This window comes from Erythrolamprus reginae, chromosome 7 (assembly GCF_031021105.1).
Source record: "Erythrolamprus reginae isolate rEryReg1 chromosome 7, rEryReg1.hap1, whole genome shotgun sequence".
Classification (NCBI taxonomy): domain Eukaryota; kingdom Metazoa; phylum Chordata; class Lepidosauria; order Squamata; family Dipsadidae; genus Erythrolamprus; species Erythrolamprus reginae.
In genome coordinates this window covers 62,446,598-62,469,826 of record NC_091956.1, presented here as the reverse complement: position 1 = coordinate 62,469,826, position 23,229 = coordinate 62,446,598, and the positions used below count along the sequence as shown (strand labels likewise).

The 23,229-nt window shown below is 35.7% G+C and overlaps 1 protein-coding gene across 2 annotated transcripts in view; it reads right to left on the bottom strand.

Moving 5' to 3' along the window:
* LARP1B (La ribonucleoprotein 1B) overlaps window positions 1-23,229 on the bottom strand; it is a 36,346-nt gene that overhangs the window by 5,540 nt on the left and 7,577 nt on the right. The window contains exons 2-14 of one of the 2 annotated variants that reach the window (XM_070757700.1): window positions 17,720-17,785; window positions 15,318-15,373; window positions 14,005-14,176; window positions 13,677-13,823; window positions 13,426-13,569; window positions 12,297-12,465; window positions 11,691-11,835; window positions 9,944-10,118; window positions 5,703-5,872; window positions 4,691-5,059; window positions 2,997-3,111; window positions 1,343-1,554; window positions 944-1,050 (exon numbers count right to left, since the gene is read on the bottom strand). In XM_070757700.1, the coding sequence (XP_070613801.1) occupies window positions 944-1,050; window positions 1,343-1,554; window positions 2,997-3,111; window positions 4,691-5,059; window positions 5,703-5,872; window positions 9,944-10,118; window positions 11,691-11,835; window positions 12,297-12,465; window positions 13,426-13,569; window positions 13,677-13,823; window positions 14,005-14,176; window positions 15,318-15,373; window positions 17,720-17,785 (2,047 nt within the window). Of the gene's footprint in view, window positions 1-943; window positions 1,051-1,342; window positions 1,555-2,996; window positions 3,112-4,690; window positions 5,060-5,702; window positions 5,873-9,943; window positions 10,119-11,690; window positions 11,836-12,296; window positions 12,466-13,393; window positions 13,570-13,676; window positions 13,824-14,004; window positions 14,177-15,317; window positions 15,374-17,719; window positions 17,786-23,229 lie in introns of those variants that run through there. The other variant, XM_070757701.1, reaches the window with a different exon arrangement.

Here is a 23,229-nt window from a genome sequence, read left to right as displayed (position 1 = left end):
TTTTTGAATGCAATTAATTTGTGGCCCTTGCGATATTGCATTAGTTCCAAACATCATGAAAAATGTTTGGTCACACTGATTATATCTCAACTGCTACCTTCAATACTACCGATTCCAATAAACTTGTAATAAAAGTCAACATCTATAATAATTTCATTACAAAATAACAACATCCATAGCTATGTGAACTTGATATAGTTCATATTCTCCTTACATAATTTATCATCACAAGCCACCATAAATTTTATGTTACAAATTTCAAATATAAATATTGGAATTTGTGGAAACTTATTTTTTACTTTGGCAAAATTTCTTATCCAGGAGCTGAGGTACAGTTTTGTTAGTTTTACTTGAACATTCCTTTACCTTAACAATTGATAAAAGTTGTGTAAAATGTACAGGAGCAATGGATCGGGTGAGGTGTTGGCATTTACTTAAATGTGCAAGGTGATTGGAGGATTTAACATCTATTTTCCTTCATTTCTTAAATGTTCTGGGTGAACACTTTTTTTTTTACAATGTTTTGTGGAGTGCCTATCAGACATATGTGATCAGTGCCGAAAATAATTAACGCCCTGCTGCTGTGAAAAGCATTTTAGAAATAAAAGTAAGTAATAAAAGAGAAAAAAACCAAAGAAACCTTATTTGTTTTTACACCTAATAGTGTAAACTTTCGTTCTTTTAAGGACATTCCAAATGAAAGGAGGAAAGGAAATTAACAAATGTCATTTTTACTAGCTTTATAACTCCCATAGATTCAACAGGGGAAAAGCAATTTGACTTCTAGCAATATCCTTGGTCAAATCTTGAGTATATTTTTGAGTATGTTGCTTTTAGGAAAGTAACATCTTCCACTTTTTCATATTTTGAAAGACCAAGTGATTATATTAACTTCATCAATGACACAAATTAAGACTATTAGTACATAATAAATTATTTCTACCTTATGGAAGATGTTCTTGGTCTGTGATCCTTGGAATCCATTACCCAGCCAACATGACTTTCTAATGGAGGGTTGGTACTATGCCGTGTTTTTCTTTTCCTTCGTGTCTGAAATAAAATATAGCATTATATTTTCCTGGTGTGACTGGAGCCACTTTTCTGAAGAATCAGAGTCTAATTAAAATCCAGTTTCATAAAATTTTACTTTACACATCATATGCATTATGAGGTCATAAAGTTGGTTATGGCTGACTACTCAACTACTAGTCTTAACCAATGCATTTCAAAAGAGATTCAGCAGCTTTGACTTAGCAAGGAATACAACAAGTTTCAAAAACTGCCCTCTGGAGGTAATAGCAATAATTTACTATAATCCAGAAATGTATTTTGGTTTAGTTACCCCAACATCAATAATTCTTGCTTCTTTAACCACAGGATAGAATCTTGGTGTTTTGTTAGGATCTTGCAATCTTGGTGTACGAGGTGTTTTAGGTGTTCTGGTAGGGTGAATTCCAGGAGATTCAGGAACAGCTGTTGGCAGTGAGCGAGCCATTGTTGTTGGAGGTATTTCCTGGACACCAAACAGTTGACAAGCCAGCTCTTCAGTAACATCTAATTAGAAAAACCATATGATTAATACGTGTATAGTAAGTACTATCTTTTTATTTTACTTGGTCTCAATAGCACTGGTCTAGTCACTGGGCCTATTTTTATTTATTCTTCTCTTATTTTGCATATTTGTGTTATCCTTTACATATTCCACATTTTTGTGTGTAATATATATCACCAGATATTAAAATTTAAATTAAATTAATTTGAGATTAAATTAAAAAAACAAAATAGATAATGGAAATTGCAAAGACCATACATTTACCGTGTTTCCCCGAAAGTAAGACAGTGTCTTACTTTCTTTTTACCCCCAAAAGCCCCACTACGTCTTACTTTCGGGGTATGTCTTACATTGTAAAAAAATTGAAAGGGTCGCGTTCCCGAAGGCATCTCCCCAGAGTCCAGAAGGGCAGCCGACGGGACAGGAGCCTCGTGAGCCCTTTTCCAAGTTCAACCTCAGGGCTCCAAGCGGCGTGCACGCGTGGAGCCACAGACGCGTGTCGGGGAAGCGTGTGTCTGGAGGGGAGGAGCCGCTCTGCGCAGTTGGGCAGCCCCACCTGCCTGCCGGAAAGGAGGCGGGCGAAGGAGGGCGCAGCTCCGGCCGCTCACCTCGGAGCTGGTTGGCCTCGCTGGCCGCTTGCAGCCGAGCCTCGGCAGGACTCGGTTGCTGGGACGAGCGCCTTCACTGCAAGCCGCCGCCCGCTCGGCTCGCTTCGGACCAGCGCCGTCCTTCGCTTTGCCAAGCCAGGGAAGAGGCGGTGGCGCCGCGGCGAGGCGAGGGGGAGGGCGCGCGGGGAGCTTGGAAGCGACGTCATCGTGCTCCCCCCCCAGCAATACCCCCGTGTTTCCCCGAAAGTAAGACATATGTCTTACTTTCGGGGTACGGCTTATATTAGCCGACCCCCCTGAAACCCCTGATACGTCTTACAATCGGGGGTGTCTTACTACCGGGGAAACAGGGTATTACTTCCCATTTATGTTCTCTAATTATGTACTACCACAAAATATTCTAAGTATCTGCTGAAATGAAATGCAGCTTGTGAAAATTTATGTCTTTTTATAAAAGTTACAACTGGCAGATATTAGAGTTCTGATTTTTTGCTACCCTAGATTAACATAGTTCTAGTTTACCTCCTACACTATCTCAAAATGAAACATTGTTTGGTCTAGTAGCAACAGGCTTATGAAAAATTAGAATTCTTTTTAACAGTAATGAAAAGCAAAAACAAAGCTAATTGTTTTGTAAGAAATTATGAAATATTCAACCAAGAACCATTCCACACATATGTTCTAAATACATATATACAGATAGCTCTAGTAACTGAATGGGATAAAATCAATTAGCATATTAATATTGGAGAAAATATTTAAAAATTATCCATATTTTATCATACTAAATTGTCATCTTGATAGTGTAACATTTTTGTAATACCAGACCTACATACCTTTTGAAGGCCCAGGAGAATCATCCTGATTTGAATCCATTACATATTCAGGAGTAAGACTATCAAATTCTTCTTTGCTGATGAGATGTAACTTCTTAAAATTTTCAACTTCTTGCTGAAATGTGTAAAACTTTACTATAATAAGAATAATAGTGCACAGGACAAATGCAAAATAATCAACATATTTAATGCTAATAATATTAAAGTGTTTTCTACAAAATAAATTTAAAATATCAAATAATTATTTCACTTAGCAACAGAGAACTAAAATACTATGGTGCTGATAATGATTGACGTTTTCAGTTTTCTCAAATTCATATCCTATGCTCTCAATTTAAAATCATTTCTCATCGAGCAAATTATTTAAATTATAGGATTAAGAGAGCACTTAGACAAAGACCAGATCTTAATTACTGTATTTTTCAGAGTGTAAGATGCTCACCCCCCACCCCCCACCCACCCCAAAAAAGAGGGTGGAAATGTTGATGCATCGTATACACAGAATACAACTATTTTTGGTCTCCCAAAGTCCTGCCCCCGCATCCCATTTTTCACAAAAATGGGGCGGACAGAGGGGCTAGAAAGTCTGCAGAGAGCTCCTGGGTGCTGAGGGATGGCAAAGATGCCCATGTTTTTTGCGGAAAACTGGACTTTTTTTTACTGTTTTTGGGGGGAAATGTGGTGGGCAAAGGGTCTGGGAAGCCTGCAGAGAGCTCTTGTGCTGGGGGAAGGCAAAAATACCATCATTTTTTGTGAAAAAATGGGAGAAAGATGGCCTGGTTTTTCCCCCAAAATGGAGGCATTTTTGCCATCCCCCAGCACCTGCTCTCTGAAGGCTACCCAAACCCTTTGCCCATCTCATTTTTGCAAAAAGACCCCAGTAAAAATGGCTTGTTTTTTGCAGAATTACCCCATCTAGCATGACTGGAGGAGGAATTCTGGGAGTTGAAATCTACTAGTCTTAAAGGTCTCAAGTTTGAAGATCTCTGGGTAAAGGATGCAAGGTTTTTCAAACTTGGCAAGTTTAAGTCTTGGGGATTTCAATTCCCATTCCTGAGCTAGTATGACTGGAGGAAGAATTCTGGGAGTTGAATTCCTCAAGTTTTAAAGGTGTCAAGTTTGAAGTTTGTAAAAAAATGTACATGGTTGGAAAAAGTATTCTGCTACACTGGTATTTAATAAAATATATTATTTAATAATATATCACTACACTATTTGGTTCAGAATACTTTTTCCTTGTTTTCCTCCTCTAAAATCTAGGTGTATCTTATACTCTGAAAAATATGGTATCTAAGAAAAAAAATGTTTCATAATTCTCATCTTCCATCTTATTCTCTAAAATAAATATATATTTAGTTAAACAACTATTATTGCCAATGATCTAGTAATATATCATTTACCTGTCTACTTGAAAAAATCTTTACTATGAATATTCAAAACTGTGTTTTAGTTTTCCACTCAGTTTCAAGAGACAATTATGACTGAGTTTTTATTACTTTATTACTTTTATTTTGAAACAGTTTCCTTCCCGGTCTTTACTTACAACTAGAATTTGTTAAATTCTTCAAATATATTTTCATCTACTGTGCTGAAGGATTACGGCAATATCAGCCACATTCATTATATTATATTATATTATATTATATATTATATTATATTATAATATTATATTAATTGCTCAAACTCATAATTACCTTCATAGCAATACAATCATTTTCACTTTGCTCCGTCCACAAATCCTGTTCATAGTAGTATAATCCATCATTGATAACTTTGGCAAGTTCTGATGTAATTTTTGCACGTGACACATGGTTGCCTGTTCTATCTCCTCCAGGATGTTTTCTCATATATGGTGGGGTTTGTGTCACAATCAAAATCTTATTTAAGTCTTGATCATCAATTTCATAATCTGAATCACTTTCTGACCATTCTGTGAATGTATTCTTCCTGCCTTCTATTTGTTCCATCTCTTCATCAAACAAAAAATCAAGTTCTTCCTGTTCTTCAGAAGATGGTGGCAGTGGTTGTTGATTTGTCAATTCTTCACATCCAGACCCAGATTCCTCAAAATGGCAATAAAATGTTTATTATTCTTGCAAAAATAAAAATATTTGCATGGCGAAATTATAGATCAATTATCAGCAGAAATTTTAACATTTGTGCTTAAAAAAATAAAACCAGAACAGAATGTACAGATTAATGAATCTAATGAATTTAAATATGTCAGTACTGTGGTCAATAGATTTTACATATTATTTTCTTTTCCCACAACTGCACATGATATATAACATATGATCTGCAGCTGTCATCTTAATATGCATTTCCTAAATCCCAAATGTTTATCCAGAGAAGCAATTAAACAAAGTTCTTTCTACAGTCTATTCAAAGAAAAATACCAGCAATGATCAGTTGAACAAAGTGGGTATTTATGCATATAATTCATTATGCCATACTATGTTGTCAAAACTGATCTTTGTTTGCTACTTTTTCTATTTCTCTTATGTAATGCCTTTTTCTTAAATATGGTACTGTATTTCAATCTTTTAATGAGACAACCATAAGTTATTTGTATAGACAACATTTCGTGGATATCTTATCTGGGAATTATGTCCCAATATGAGCTACTTTCCCTAGACTTGCTCTACATTTACAGGAGGGATTTTTTTTAGAAAAAATACAAATTAAAATTAACATTTTAAGCATTACCTTTGGCTTAACTAAGGAGGGACGTTGTCTTTTTTTAACTTCTATCCAAGGTTCGGAATCCAAATCCGGGAGGCTTGTAGATAATGCTTTGGATATAATTTCAAGATTGCTTGTTTCAATGCTTTTCTTAGTATTTAGACTTCCTATTCTTGGAGAACTTGGTGCAGATTCTAAAATGGAAAAATATTTTTCTGTGTTTGTGTCAGCCCATTTTTTGTTATCAATCAACCTATTTCTTAATAAAATGTATATAATTTTTACTCTTTCTGGTATACAAATATCTTACAAATATTGTAAAAATATCTTAAACCTCAAAGAGATAAGTGATGATTGTATAGATTCAATTTTGACTTTTTATATACAACAAATAATGGCACCAAGGATAAAACAAACCTACTTTATATCTCACAACAGATATAAACAAAACTGAGACGCTGAATAAAATTGTGCAGATTATATTGTAGCTTGGAGCATATATCAAATGGTGTGTTGTGGAAATATAAAACCACTAGCCAAATAAACCAGCATTTAGTATAAGACACACAACAATCTTGAACTTTGTAGTTCCATTAAACAACCAAGAATATAAACTATGTATGTATGTACAATATGCATGTATGTACGTATATTAAATTCACTTTTTAAAAATCCTGTCTATGCTGGTATTCCTCCTTACCTTATAAGGATCTTGTAAACCTTTAATATCCCACCCTGGACTATCTGGGCAGAGCCAAATATCATGGCCTCTTCAATAGCAAGGGTGGAGTCAGGGGATATTATCAATAGACTTGTAGACATAATTAATTTCAATTCTTAAAATTTTGCATTTTGTAAAAAATTAATCCCACTTTTGGTACAATGTCTTTTCTTCAACATGTTGCAAAAAATACTAGTGTACCTGCTGAGGCTGTGAAAATAGTATATTCTTTACTTAAACCAAACATTTTGAAATACAATATGTTGCTATTAAGAAATGTAGAATTGGCTTGTTTGAAAATATTCTTTCTCTCAATTGCCCATTTTTCTACCACATAAAACAAGCCACCTATTCCATTATTCTCAAACTATACAACACATTATTTCAAAACTAGTGTATGGCCATCAAACATCCAGTGTTCAAAAATCTATAAAGCTCCCCTTTTTCACTATTAAATTATTGGAATCTAATATTTTGTAATATTTTTGTAATTTATATGAGATTTTAAAAATCAGATTAAAAGGGTGGGATATAAATCATATTTTCATGAACAATAGAGAAAGCAAGACAGTACCTTACAGTACCTGAATGATCTTATCTAAAATATGAAGCTAAATAGGATCAGGTCCGAGTAATACTTGGCTGAGAGACCAACAGGAAATCTGAAAACTACAGGTTAAACTCCAAAGTTGAAAAATATCCTCAAAATTGCAATGGCAAACCATGTTATTATTGTTATCGATATAACAGATGGATATGCACTTTACAGTCACTGGGGGCATAATTTTATTTTATAGATACTATATGGAACAGGGGTTCAGCAATTTAATATCAGTCATAAACAGGGACGTTTGTGGATTTTCCCCCCATGCTACTCTAGGAGGCTTTGGGAGAATGAAGTCTGGAATAGAAGTGGGAAGTTCTGAAAGGTAATCCATTTCAAATTCATTCCTAATAATTCATCCCTGGCCATTTCTCTGATGAACCCTTAATTCACAGTACTGTTTAATGTCTATGTTTATTTACCCATTTAGTATAGCTGTGGTATAATTTATCATGATTTTCTTCACTCACACTGTTGTTGTTTCTTTTATTCATTAAATATGAAATTCAGTCAACTGAACATTTTAAAAAGTGTTACAAATGCCACTGACTGGTGCTAATGGTTGATATGGGTTACTGCCAGCAGCGTCAGCATTGATGTGCTTTGTGAAAACGTGGACATGATATTAAGTGCCCTAATGACGATGGCTATCACTGTTATATATTTCATCCATAGCCATGTAGATCAGTGATACCAATAAACTGTACACTTCGGCCCTTGACAACCGTGATATCTGGCAAATGATGATCTGTCTGTATTTGAAAGTCTGAATAAGATCTTCACTGTCTGATTTTTGCTAACTTTCTCCACTTTGTGCTACCATGATGTTTTGGATACAGGTATGTTTCCCCCCCCACACACACACATAATGGCCAGTGAACTAATTTAACAACTCAATGATGTCTAACTTCATAATCAGTTTACGTGATTTTGCTGCATTCACATATTAAATGTGAAACAGTTTCAACTTTCTCGTTGTAAAGTTGGCAGTTTGGATTGTCAGTGGATTTCATGGCATTGGTTTGTAGTGCTTGTTCTTGAGCAGGGAGTATTAAACCTTCTGCTTCTTTCTTGATGGTTCCCATTTAAAATCATGCCCATGTAAGGTTGTCATCACATTTTCCTTACATGTTTTTCAAGTGTTTTATAATTATCATTATCATTATAATCTATAATTGTATCATAACGGCCAGTTGTTTTGCCAGATTTGGCATTAGTTACTTGTTGAGCCCCACCCAAAGCCTAGGACATCGTAATATATTTTCAAACTATACATGCTGAACCAAGCAGTGCAGCTTTCTGCATTTGACTGATGGTGATTTTGTCAATTTTAAGCTGTTTTAAATGTAATTCTTTTGGGACAGCACCCAGTGTTCCAATCACCACTTAAATGCCACTGCTGGTCTGTGCCATAATCATTGAATTCCAGTTTTTAAGTCCTGGCATTTTGCTATTTTTTCACGTTACTTTCATCTATCTTGCTATTCCCTGATATTGCAATGTTGATGATAATCACTTCTTTTCTCAACCAACATAATATCTGGTGTATTATGCACCAGTACCTCATCCCTTTGTATGCGAAAATCCCACAAGATCTAGACCAACTGTTCTTTGTGTGTCAAATTACTCCTGGCCAAAGTTCAGTTCAGTTCAGCTGCTGTCATTCTCTCTATGATTCAACTTAATGCAAAACAGATACTATGCAATATTATTGGGAAAACAGCTAAGTAAGAATATGAGGCAGATATTCACAATTTTCTACAATGATCTTTTCTGGATGAGCTCCTGTCCTCATCCTAGCTCTGGTCAACCTAGCAGTTTGCAAACATACAAATGCAAGTAGACCAATACATATTTGGGAAGGTAACAGTGCTACATGATGTCATGCTGGCCACATCACCGGAAATGTCTTTGGACAGCACTGGCTCTATGGCCTTGAAGTGGAGATAAGGACCATCCCCCACAGGCAGCAATAACTAGCAGAGTAAAATCCACACAGATACCTTTACAAAGACGAGGTGTTTGAAAGCAGTGAGATGCCATTATTAAAATGACATGATGAGATGACTCTGTTTTGTTGAGACCTTAATGCCCAATACAATTTAGCTTTTCATACTTGAGCTGTTGCTAAAAAAATAACCGTCCATCCCACAAGAAGACTGCTGGGAGGAATAAGTTTCATACATTAGACTATAGGGATGGATCATGAAAACAGCATCTCTCTGCTCCTGATTCCTTCTCATTTTACTTCATCCCTTATGATATCGTTAGGATTGTTTTGTTATTCTTTCTGGGTGGGTTTTTTAATGGAAGTGGGGTTTTTTAATGTATCTGTTTGCTGACTACTCAGCATCTTTAAAAGTGGGTGGCATTTAAACAAATAATTAAATTTATAGTTATGCTTAGAAACCAACATGTGGAAAGAATTGCTGTAGCTTTAGTCTGAGGAAATCCACTGTTTTCTTCCTTTTTGGGGTATTTTAACTCTGCCCAAAAGGGTCATATAATAATTCCCTTCTATCATCTAATACTTAAAAAGGCCTTAAGGGTCATCAATCAAAACTCTGTGGAGACAATGTACAACTTGAAAGTATGTTTATTTTTCTCTTAAAGTCAAAGATAATTGCATAAAGAAAAGTTTTTAGAAAACTGAATATTTTGATTGTTCTGATTGATGTCATGAACCCTTTTGTACAGACACTGCCTATTAAAAATAAAGATAAAAGGCAAGAAAATATATTTTATAAGTTTAGTTATATTTTCCATTTTCTATTTCAAGAATAGAAGTAGGGAAAAAGTAAAGTAAATTGGAAGTAAATTGAACATTGAAGCAGTAATTGCCAATAGTAGTTCATAAATTTTCATTTGCATAAAAATGAGATATCTGGGGCTTTATATATAGAGACCCTTAAAATACAATTTGAAGTAAAAACATCTTACCTGTATGTGAACCAAAAATCTGGCCTGGTATAAACTCTGGACAGTTAATAAGCTGAGAAAAGTCTGTGTGTGGAAGACTACGTGGAGAAGGACCTGGAATTGGCCATTTTTCTGGTTCTATCCTTTTCCTCATCTTCTGATCTACTATTTCTATTTCAGTACTGTCCTTTAAGGCCTGTATTATACAAATAAACATATTAATTAACCTGCATATAAACAAAATGCAATTATGCTTAATGCTAGAGCCTTACCTTTGATACATACAAGATTACAAAATACAAGTTACTTAACTTCTGTTCTGATAGATAAATATTTACAAAGCCAGTAATGACCTTTGCATGATTTGTTTTCACTTCTCAAGATGGCCTGATTTTCTGAATTTTGCAAAAATCTGTTAAACAAATTTCATTTGGAAACAGCTGTCTTTTCCCTGAACTATAAGCAATATTTGATGCATATTTTGAGGGAATCGTTTTTAAATGAAATATGAATTGTCTCACTCCTGGTTTCTACAGATAATCATTGGTATTATCTATGTATAACTACAAGTATATACAAGTTATGATAACTGGTCCACCTTTCTTCTCAAGAAATCTCTTTCCAGGTTTTCTACACTAAAATATAGTGCTCAAAAAAAGAAAGGGAACACTCAAATAACACATCATAGATCTGAATGAATTAAATATTCTCACTGAATATTTCATTTGCATAACTATTCCAGTTGCACAACAGCATGTGAAATTGACTGTCAATCAGTGTTGCTTTCTAAGTGGACAGTTTGATTTCACAGAAGTTTGATTTACTTGAAGTTATATTCTGGTTTTTTAAGTGTTCCCTTTATTTTTTGAGCAGTATAATACTTGTTAAAACAGTTAAAATGCTTAACTTTAGCTTAGCACAAAGTAAAAGTTATATGAGTAATATATGAGTTATGATAGCAATTGATACTGGGACTGCCAACACTAAATTATATGATTGTAAATCATCTCATATGGCTACATTGCTTAGCAATAGCAACTGAAGGCAGTCCTGGTTGCTGTCATTACCCAAGATGTACAGGTTGTTAAATGGGAAGCCCAAAGAACAACTTGGGTACATGCATGTGAAGGCCCCGAGAAGGAGGTGTATGTGATGCAGAACAGAAACAATTGGGTACACACATATAAACACAGGAAAATACAGAGGAGAATGACTTAAGTGTGGTGTGACAACACAGAGAAGGAGGAATGGCATGGTGCATGCGAAGATCAGAATAGGGACTTGAGTGACTTTTGATCTTTCCCGCTGGCTTCTCCACTGACTTTGCTTGGGGAAACTGTGGTATTTTGCAATCATCATAAGTGAGAGCTGGTTGTCTAATGCATAAATTGCAATCATGTAATTATAGGAGCTCTGCAAAGGTTAGAATTTTGAGGACCAGTTATTAAACAGCCCTTGTTCAGCACCATCACAATTTTGAATGGATGCTGAATGAGTAGTCAGTAAACTAGAGCTATCTGAACAATGAAAATTATGATCTTCTATAATAAGTAATATTATTATATTTTATTATTATTATAACAAATTAATTGTAAATAATAATAATACAATATTATTACAAAATAATTTTAATAATTAATTCATCTCTTTTAAATGCAATTTGAAATTCCAGAAAATAGCATCCAATTTTTTTTAAAAAGTTTTGTTAAAATGTTTTTTAAAGGTGCAAATGTAATACATGTGTTACTATTTAGAAATAATGATTTACCTCTAATATTAAGTTTACATTTGTAGTGAGAGCTTGCACACGATGGAAGCTTGCAATCAAAGATATGGGCAAGAATCCTTGCTGGTCCATCTTCCTTCTCAAGAAGAAGTCTCTTTCCAAGTTTTCTACACTAAAATAATACTCGCTAAAAACAATTAAAAGTGTTTAGGTTAGCACAAATATACGTTTGGGGAGACTTTTTCCTCTGAAAGATGATTAATAGGACTTTCTTCAGTATTAGTTTTTGATATAATTGAGCATTTAGATTTTTATTCTACTATTATTTGTATATTATTGAATTATAACTATCCATGCATAAAAATATACTGATTTGTTTTTGCAGTTGAAATACAATATAGTAACTAACCAGCAAAACCTCTTTAGAAAATTGTCTTATCTAATGATAATTTCACAATTACATTGTTGTAGACATATGAATTTGTCACATTGTTAATACATAAGGTAAAACATAGTAAAAAAGTTTGTAGCATGAAGAGTGTCAGGACTCATCATCTTTCTTAAAAATTCACAGTGAAAATGCTAAGGTTTTCAAAGACAGTTTATTCCTCACTTCTCTGTAGCATATACATTAAGCAATCTACTTACATTTGGCGTTTAATGTATTCTTTAAGCAAGGTTTCATCCACAGAATACATCTGTACTCCTGTTCCATCATCATAATAATACATCATATTAGTGCTAAGATCTGGCTGAAACGGCTGATCAGTCCTTTCACTATACTGTTCTCGGTAGCCACACGAATAATCATGGTTCACTTCAAAATTAGCAGAAGAAAAAAGTAAAGTAAGTAAGTGTACCCTGGAAAGCTTTCATTGATTGATTCAATACGAGAAAGGAATCAGAAAAATTTGTACATATCCAACTATTCCTCTTATTCTCAGAGGGTGAAGATTAGTGACTTAGATTCTTTTACTAGCTTACTTAAATGTATATTCAGTTTCATGGCTTGGCTTATCGTAGAATAAAGTTCATATGGCTATTTAATTGGTATTGGTGGTGGTGAATCAAGATTTCTAAGCACAGAAAAAGTGGGACATTCAATACTTTTATTTATTTATTTATTTATTTTATTAGATTTGTATGCCGTCCCTCTCCGTATATCAATAATCATTCCTATTTTTGTTTTACTATAATATTTAATCTGAATGCCTTTAGAAAAGGCCAGCAGGATAGGAGAAGTATGAATCTCTGTGGGATATTATTTTATACCCAATTCTTCATACCTAGAGAAGTTTTTCATACTATTATTAGTCTAGTATTCAATATGTTTTAATTGGTTTATTGTTGATGAGTTCCTGGTTTTTATATCTCTTTCCTCAAATGAAAAGTTACAAAGTCCTCTTCAGATTCTGTATCAGAGTCTGGGCAAAAGTACAATGTTGCAAATTAGACAGCCTGAAGGAAAAAATAAATTCTTAAGATGAGATATTAGAGTCAATTTTCTTAAATCACACTGGAAAATTTTGAATTTTCTATAATGTTCTATTCAGCAATCAATCATGATTGCTTGTTACACAAGCCAGGCGCTCTCTATCTGTTCACAAATTAAAACCATAAGCCCATTTCAAATTGTTATTTATTATTACAGTTTATAAAATTCATATAACAAACCATGAGTTGGCATTATGTTATAAGCAACCCATGTAACTATGGCTAGTTTTGCAATTTAGTATGTTCAATACCATTCTTTCTTAATAATTTTCTATTTCCATACTTCGAGGATTTCCTCTTCCACGTCCTCTTCCTCTTCCCCTGCCTCTCCCTCGTCCTCTGTAAAATCCTCTAATGCTGCCACCTTCACTTCTCACACTCGAAACTTCATCATGATCTTCTCGCTTTTCCCGATCCCTTCGCCAGCCTTTTGGAAATAAGAAAATTAAGTTCTGTAGTTACACAACTGAAATTTCCATAGTCAAACATCAACGACATATGCAAGATAAACCATCAGAATTTTAAGTGACATACTAGTTCTTGCCTCATTGCGTCTGTTGTTGTGAGGCACAAGCTTGGTGGTTTCTGGTTGGGACCTTGAACTGTTCTGAGATCCTGGCCTTTCTTGGTTATCTGGCTTCATATCATCTAAATGAAGTGGTACCCACTTATGCTTATTACCTTCAAATATAAAATATAAAAGTATAAGGTGGCTGGGAATATAGATCTAATATAATCAAATTTAAAGTATTAGTTTAAATTAAATTCTAATATGTACATAGAGGAAAACGTGTAGCAATATTCTCAAATATTCACATTTACTATACTTAAAAACTTTAGATAAAATTGAGTCCAGACTAACCTTTTTTCTTCTGATTGTTAATTGGACCTTCATCTTCACTAACATTTTCTCCATGAATATCTAGATTTATCTCCACGTTTTCCTTTATTTTATTGATACTTTTCTTTTCATTTTTTTCTTCTTTCTCTTTTTTTATTGGAGCTTTTTTATTCTGGTTGCTTACATTTTTGCACTGTAACAAAATATTAAAGAATGTAAGAATTCAATTTTAATCATATTCATATCATGGAGACCTTTTAAAATTAATCATTTTTAAATATCCTATTTTCTTACATTTTTAATTCTGTCCCTTATTATTCAAATGACCTTATAATAATTTCTTACCCATTCATGTTCACTTCTAAAACAGGTGCTTGAGTTCTCTTGCTAAGAAAATGCTAGTGACCAAGATCAGCAATAGAGACTAGCTGCAAAATTATTACAGAAAGCTCTAATTTTTGTAATGTCTAATTGTTCTTGTTAAGCACAGTCAAAGCTTCTTCAGCTATCTTCAAGCATACCAGTTCTTTTATTTTTATTTATTTTTTAAAATTACATAGTCGCCCCATTTTATAACCAACTCTGGGAAGATCCCAATCAAAAGTAAATAAATGAATTTTTATTTCAAATATACTTTAAAAAAAAATACATCATATGGCTAATGACAATCAAGTATACTATAGAGGAAAAAAAGCTATCAATGTGTTTAAGTATTACTGTTGCCATTTAAGATTTTAAAAAAGAAATAGTAGAATTTTCCACAAAGTGAAGGAACCAAAGGTTCTGTGATCAACTAAAGAAATAAAACTATGTATATTCTTGACAGGCAGGACCACCAGTAGAATGTTATGAGCAACAAAAAGTATATATTCACACTTTCTTCTAGAATTCGGCTTTATGGAATCCCCAGCTCTATAGAAACAACTACGCCCCGATGTCCATACTGCTCCCATCCTACTGGCCTTCCACAAGGCCACAAAGACCTGGCTTTGCCGGCAGGCCTGGGGACCATGAATTGTATATCTTTCATGGCCAAACTGTATGAATGGTGTGTATGCATATGCTTATGACTGTTTTTTATACAAATGAGTTTTATTGCGGGGTTTAGTTTTAGATATTATATTCAACAGCTTTTTATTGCTTGTATCTTTTTGTATTTATTATATTATTTTGTAAGCTGCCCTGAGTCCTTTAGGATTGGGCGGCATAGAAGTCAAATAAAATAAATGAATAAATAAAAATAAATAAGTGTAGACAAACAACTCCTCCTACAATGACATAGAAAACTTAAACTGTAGTGCATTTCCTTCCCCGACCCCCAAAAATGAACTTACCTCAGAGCTTGCAATTTCACTTGGTGTTGGCCAGTTTGTTGCATCATTGAAATAATCTGCCTGCAGCAATAAAAAAAACTTAATGTTCATACAATATTTATTCAAAAGCAAGCAGAAAAATATTCATAATTGTCAATATAATTATACTATGGCAACCAGATTACAGATAAAGATTATTAGTAACTGTCTTTACCAATACAACATGATGACAAGACGCACAGAGCAAATACAGGTACTCCTTACCCTAACAACCACAATTGGGACTGGCAACTCCTAAATGGTAAGTCGCTAAATGGTAAGTCACTAAATGAGACATTATTGTCCATGACAGATTTACAAACTCAATCTGCCACAATGGTTAAGCAAATCACCCATGGTTGTTAACTGAGACATATTTGTGATTTTCCTGCTGGTTTCTCATCGACTTTACTTCATGGACGCCACCTGTGAAGCATGCAATTGTCCATCTTCCTTCTTAGACACACATCTTTTTAAAGATATATATAACCTTATACCTAAGAAGGAAGAGGGACAATATGGAATTTAAGAACAGAACTGAACCTATACTTAAAACCAGAATCAGCTTTTGAAAAAGGCATGAATTCGCATATTTTCTAATTAGATTTTGGGGGCAGGATTGAATTATTTTTTCTGAATTTATCAGTACTGTCTGCCATAGTAATTTGGAAAACAATGCCATGGTAGATGTGGCAGTCAAGTCCCTTAAAAATTTGCAGTTGTGAATCACAAAAAAATATATTAAGTAATTACAGCATTTTTTATTTCTTAACAAGAAAAAACACCTATTAGATCAGATTCAAATACCCTGAAACCAAGTGTTGCCATTTTGAATGGTGTCCTTTTGAGTTTTCTGACTGTTCTATAGCTGATGAGGCATTTGTTTTCTATTTTATTGGGGGGGGGGGTTCCAAAATGTTTCCTATATTAAATAATGCAACGTTAGTGACCAGGCACACCCTTGTTATTAATTTAGACTGAAAAGAATTACATGATTATAAAGCATTGTGACTGAACAGCATTTTGAGAGAAGAAAAAACTTTATCATCTGCTAGTCAGTCTAAAAAATTGCTGGGATTATTCTTGTTGCTTCAAAGATTTGTTAAGGAGGAGGAGTCGCTTTGAAGAGTTGAATACACACAGTTTCAGGTGAAGACGGTTTACCTGAGGTAAACCATCTGGAATAAGAACATTTTCTTATTTAAAATAGCCAGAGGTGATTTATGTATATGTCTTGGACAGATGTAATTTAATCATAATCATAAAATGGGAATCTATGCTTACATTTTGAAGGAGTAAATAAATGAATTTATGAGTACATTTCTCAAAGCAGAGAGGAAAGAAAGAGCTTTAAGGGATTATGATGTCCTCTTCTTTCAGCAGTGAAGATACTAATAGGTACATAACTTTAAAAGCCTTCAGTCAGAAAAGGTCAAACCCATTAACTCTAATAGCACCAAAAAGTTTACTGACCACAGGAAAGTGTAGTTATAAAGAATGCTTTCTAATGAGGAACTGACATGAAATATGGAAAGGAAGCATATTTTTAGGAAAGGGAAAAAAAGGAGAACATTTTAAAATTCTAACACAGAAGCCAGAATTTATATCTCAACTGCATTTGGTTCACAAGAATAACCTAAATATGAATGTGAAGATGGAGATGGAGAACCATACCTGCATTTTTTTTAAAAAAGATAAGGTAAAAAATGCTATGTGTGTGCATACTGTTTGCTGCAAAAAGTAGTTCTAAAATTGCTCAGATTGTAAATTAAATTCAAAGTCTATTGTATTGTGCAGAATCTTTAAAGTTCACTTAAAAATCAAAGTATAAATTCCTTTGGGCTAGTTTGATAAAATTTGTTGTATGCTTGTACTCTAATGGTCCTGTACCTCAGGGGTTCAAAAGAAAGACTATGGAAACACAGAGGATTTTCAAAAGGGCAGGAGAAAGAGTCACTACTAAGGCAACAATTACATAAAGGTAGTTTGAGCCAATTTCAAGAAAATAATTTGAACAAACATTCACAAACTTTTAAAGGAGCACTTAATGTAATGAACAGCCGGTACCATATTTTCTAAATATATCTAATATGCAAAGATTATTCTAATAAGTCTCTATTTTGTTTAAGCACCTGGATGCAATACTTTTCTAAAAATACCAATCAGTAAATGATTAAAACAATTCTAAAGCTTAGTTATAATAAAAATACTAATCAATACTAGCCTTTTTCCTAAACATAAATCTTGTATTATATACTTAAGCCATTTTACATTATTTTGAAATTAAAACAGTGGACAAGTGTTTTTTATAAACAAAGTCAGAATATAAATATACACACAATTATTGAATGCTTAATAATAGAACATTGAACTTGTATTGATACATGCCTTACTGGGTTTCTTTATTTTCAACTTTCCTGCTTTTATGACTTTAGTAGAACACTGCAGTTCTAAAATAAAAGAAAAGGAGTTAAATCAGCGAAGCTTGATTTAGCAGGTACATGTATATCATCAACTTATCTGTACATAATTTACCAATGTATGTCAAAATTAATGGTTTCTTAGAAAATCTGAAATGCAGTACTTAACAATACTTAATTGTTATTATTGTTAATACTTAATAGTTTTATAAATTATTTACCCATGTCAGCATGCATTTTACAAAACTTTAAACATAAAGCTGCAAGCTTATATATCTGTTTCCTCAACATGTCTCTATACTAAGTGAACATTTCAACACCCAACATAGTTAGCAGGCATCAAGTTGAGAAACACTGTTCTACATACTTAACTAAAAATACATGCACCAACTAAGATTTGCGCCCGCATAGATACATAGGTCTGCATTGCAAAAAATGTAATTATCATCTCATTGAATTATGAAAGCATTTAAAAAGGGAACAAAGAAATATATCACAAAGTGTAGCTATACATCAATCTTATTTAATAAAAGCAGTAAAATGAGGCTGTTGGGAATAATAGGTAAAACTAATGGATAATCTCTAGAGAAATGCATAGATAGAATGTAATTATAATTTGTTTCTTGGTCTCATTTACTGTTTAGCAATCACATTCCATTCAAGAGAGAAAGAGAGAGGCAGACAGACAGACAGAAAAGATCACTGCTCACTACAGTCTCATTCAGATAAAGTTATTTAACAACTATGACAGCATTATTCTCACTCTGGAATACAAAATAAGTACATTGGTATTTATTACTGACATTTGTGAATGGTCACTAACTGAGGTAGTTGCTAAATGAGGAATGCTCCTCAAAGCCATGTTCTAAAAATGAAACTTTCTGCATGTCTTGATATAAAGAAAATGCCATTACAACTCTCAGGACTCTCACAAAGAGTTTCAGATGTCTTGGAAGCATTTGAAAGAAGAGGAACTGAGAAAATTAAAAAAAAACCCTCTCATTTTTATTTTTTCTTAAAATCTGTTTCATATGTTAATAAATAATATTGAAAATACAATTGCAAGTATTGTTATAAATATATATATATTTAAATGATAATACTTGGAAACATTCACAATTCTTTTTGTTATTGATCAAAAATTTTCTGAAGCAAAATAAACATTTTCCTATTTAAATTACTTTCATTACATTATTTTATTTTATTTATTTATTTATTCTATTTGTATGCCACCCCTATCCAAGGACTCGGAGCTTACTTATCCTGAGTAAGTTAATAGTGAGAAGGGAAAAGAAACCAAAGCCAGTAAAGATAAAAACATCAAAAATAATCTTTACAAAGAGTTCAAGAGAGCTGTTAGGAGAGACATTCCAACCTTCAATTGGACATTGATTAACAGATAGTAAATAATTCAAAGGAGATCTAACAAAATTAGAAAGTGCATGGTGAAATAATGAGATGCCAACATTCAGAATATCTTAAAAGATATTCTTTAATTACAAGAATCCCTAATACTAGAAGATAAAGTTAGATCAGCATTCCTGTCATTAAGGAACAGGAAGCTACAGGAACTGACCGAATATCCAATAAATTATGGGAAGCTATAAAAGAAGAATCTGTAGTTTTAAATAAGCTATACAGTAAGAGCAAGTCTATAGAATGACACAATTGTCAATAGATTGGAAGAGGTCAATTGACCTTCCAATCCCCACCACAGCCATAAAAGGAAAATTAACATAGTGTGCACACATGCTAGTAAAATACTCACAGTGCTAACAATATTCTTGGCTTGCTGCATTTATTTTTATTCCTACTTCCTCCGAAGCAGTTTTTCCTACCCCTAGTCTTTGCAGGCTTGCTTTCATTCCTGCTCCCTCTGAAAAACGCTTTTTAAGCCCTAACCAGGGGATGAAATAATGTGCTGAAGCTGAACAGATTAAGGACGCTAGCCAAATGAAAACCTGGTAGATAAGATTTTTTTCCTCTATTTTCCTCCCCCAAAACTAAGGTGCACCTTATACTCTGAGGCATCTTATACTCCAAAAATTATGTTATGTCTTTTATTTAGAGTGATTTTACTTATTAATCTGAAAATAAGACCAGGTCTTATATATTGCTACCAAAAACATGGCACTGTCAAAAATAGATAACGTGGGACTAAACTCTTATGACAGGTTAAGTGGTCCATGAATAAGAGGAATGCTGTGGATATACATTAGTTTAATTTCATAAAGTTTTGGAGAAGGACATGACCTTCTCGCCTAACCTATTAGGTAATTTGAGCAACACTTCAGAAATAGATTCACAACTGGCTGACTAATTGCACTTAGAGTCAGCATCAACTTGGATAGCAGCCACTATTAGGATCCCATAGGGGTCTTGTTAGATTCTAGTCTTATTTTATTAATGGCCTGGATAACAGGTTTGGTGAACTGCTCATCAAATTTGTGGATAATATTACATTGAGACATTTGGGCAATACCCAGGATGATGGAATGAAATTATAATTTAATTTTAACAGATTGGAAGACTATGTTGAGAAGAATACAATGTAATTTTGGGGGTGCAGTCATTCACAGGAAGCTGGATATGAACTAGCAGGGTGAACCAAACACCAGGAAATCTAATGCAATTCTGGACTGCAATAATACTGTACCAAAGACACATAAAATTTTATTTCCCTTTACTCTGCATCAGCAAGACCACACTTGGGGTACTGAGTACCTCATTTCCAGAATGATATTGTCAGGCCAGAAGAGACTCAGAAGGTGACAAAGATGATATAAATTTGAGATTTCTGTCTATCATGTTCAAAGAGGACCTTGACATCTAGTGGATTGTGGACTGTACGCGATGTGTCCGCAGGTGGCTGACAAGGCCTATATGGGCACGAAATGTTGGTGTGGTGCCCACACATGTTGGGCAGACGTGTGGGCACCATTGTCACAGCATTTGCAGCTCTGGTTTTGTGGAGTGCTCGCTTCTCTTCTGCTATGAATGCTCTTCTGGCCTCAGGCGTCTAGCAGCCTTGGTGGATCAGCATGAGCCATGTTGGTCAAACTTGTGCCAGGGTTTCCCAAAAGGCAGTGTCGATATTGAGGGACTTGAAGGAGGCTTTCGATGTGTCTTTGTATTGCTTCTTTGTCCCTCATGTGATCGTTTTCCTTTAGAAGCTCACCATAGAGGAACTGTACATGGCCTGCCCAGCGTGTCTGGGCTTTCATCAGCAGGGTGGGAACTGATGGCAGGCCCGCTCTCGAGAGGACTTTAGTGTCTGGCACCTTATCCTGCCACCATATCCTCAGAATTCTACGGAGGCAGGTCATGTGGAAGTGGTTCAATTACCTAGTATGTCTCCTGTATACAGTCCAGATCTCACTGGCACAGTTAGCATTACTGCTCAGTAGACTTTGAGCTTTGTAGCAAGATTTATTCCACGTTGTTCCCACATGTTGGTTGTTAATCTGCAAATGCAGAGCTTGCCTTGGCGATGCTGCAGTTGACCTCAATATCAATTGTCACTGAACTGGGGAGGATGCTGCCAAGGTATGTAAATTGGTACACTGCTTGTAGCTTTTGTCCATTTACTGTGATGGTGGGCTCTTGGTATTTGGGTTTTGGAGCTGGCCGATGCATCACTTCAGTCTTCTTTATGTTGATAAGGAGACCAAAGTTGTCACATTTCCTGCTCTGATCCAGCATTCAGGGCACAGTCGTCAGCAAAGAGGAAGTCACATAGCAGTCTCCTTTATCTTGGCGACAGCCTGGAGGTTGAACAGTTTCCCATTGCTCCTGTATCTCAGGCTAACTCAAGGAATTGTTCGGGAAGGCATATGACAGCATGGCTGAAAACATTATGCCGAACAAGGTCGGAGCCGACAGGCACCCTTGATGCCATTTGTGATGGAAAAGGCCTCTGAAGCTTCTCCATGGGCCATCATACCTTTGTGAAATTTATGCACAATCAGGATGAATTTATCAGAACACCCAAATTTTGACACTTTGCGCCACAGGCCATCATTTCTGTCAGTGTCAAAAGCAGGGGTCCCCAAACTTTTTACACAGGGGGCCAGTTCACTGTGCCTCAGACTGTTGGAGGGCCGGACTATTAAAAAAACATGTGAACAAATCCCTATGCACACTGCACATACCTTATTTAAAGTAAAAAACAAAATGGGAACAAATACAATATTTAATATTTATTCTTCCTCTTTCTCCCTCTCCCTTTCTCTCTGTCCTTCTGTCTTTCTAGTTCTCTCTCTCTCTTTCTCTCTGTCCTCTCTTTCTCTTTCTTTCTTTCTCTCTCTCTCTTCTCTCTTTCTCTCACTCACTCTCTATGTATCTCTCCCTCTTTCTCTCTCCCTCTCTCTGTCTCCTCCTTTCTCTCTCTCTCTCCCTTTCTATCTCTCTTCTTCCTTTCTCTCTCCCTCTCTATCTTTCCCTCTTTCTCTCCCCCCCTCTCTCTTTCTTTCTCTCACTCTCTATCGCTCCCTCTTTCTCTCTACCTTTCTTTCTCTTTCTCTCTCTCCCTTTCTCTGTCCCTCTCTTTCTTTCTCTCTGTCCCTCTTTCTTTCTCTGTCTCTCTCTTTCTTTCTCTCTGTCCCTCTCTTTCTTTCTCTCTGTCCCTCTTTCTTTCTCTCTGTCCCTCTTTCTTTCTTTCTCTCTCTCTCTTATCTCTCCTTCTCTCACTCACTCTCTTTATATCTCTCTCTTTGTATCTCTCTCTTTCTCTCTCCTCTCTCTATCTCTCCCTCTTTCTCTCTCCCCCTTTCTATCTCTCCTCTTCCTTTCTCTCTTTTTCTCTCTCCCTTCTTTTTTCTCTCTCTCTCTTTCTCTCTCATGCACCACACCGGCAGCAGAGAGAGAAAGAGAGAGGTAGAGATCGGGCGCGTTACCGGGTGGTGGAGGCGGTGTGGGGCCAGACGCTGGGTGCCGGGGACGCAGGGGGAGGGCAAAGGGGTGGACGTGGCTGCTGCTTCTCAGCTACAGAGCCGAACGGGGGCGGAGATCAGTGGCAGAGTCCGGCGCTGGCGCCATGCGGGGCCGCTCATCCAGGGGGGCGTGGACTGGCAAGCCGCCCTCCGCTCTGTCTCTTTCTCTCTCTGTTGCCGGCGTGGGGTATGAGAGAGAGAGAGAGAGGTAGAGATCGGGCGTGTTACCGGGTGGAGGCGGTGTGGGGCCAGACGCTGGGTGCCGGGGATACGGGGGGAGGGCGAAAGAGTGGACGTGGCTGCTGCTTCTCAGCTGCAGAGCCGAACGGGGGCGGAGATCAGCGGCGGAGTCCGGCGCTGGCACCATGCGGGGCCGCTCATCCAGGCGGGCGTGGACCGGCAAGCTGCCCTCCGCTCTCTCTTTCTCTCTCATACACCACGCCAGCAACAGAGAGAGAAAGAGAGAGAGCGGAGGGCGGCTTGCCGGTCCATGCCCCCCTGGATGAGCGGCCTGCATGGCGCCAGCACCGGACTCCGCCGCTG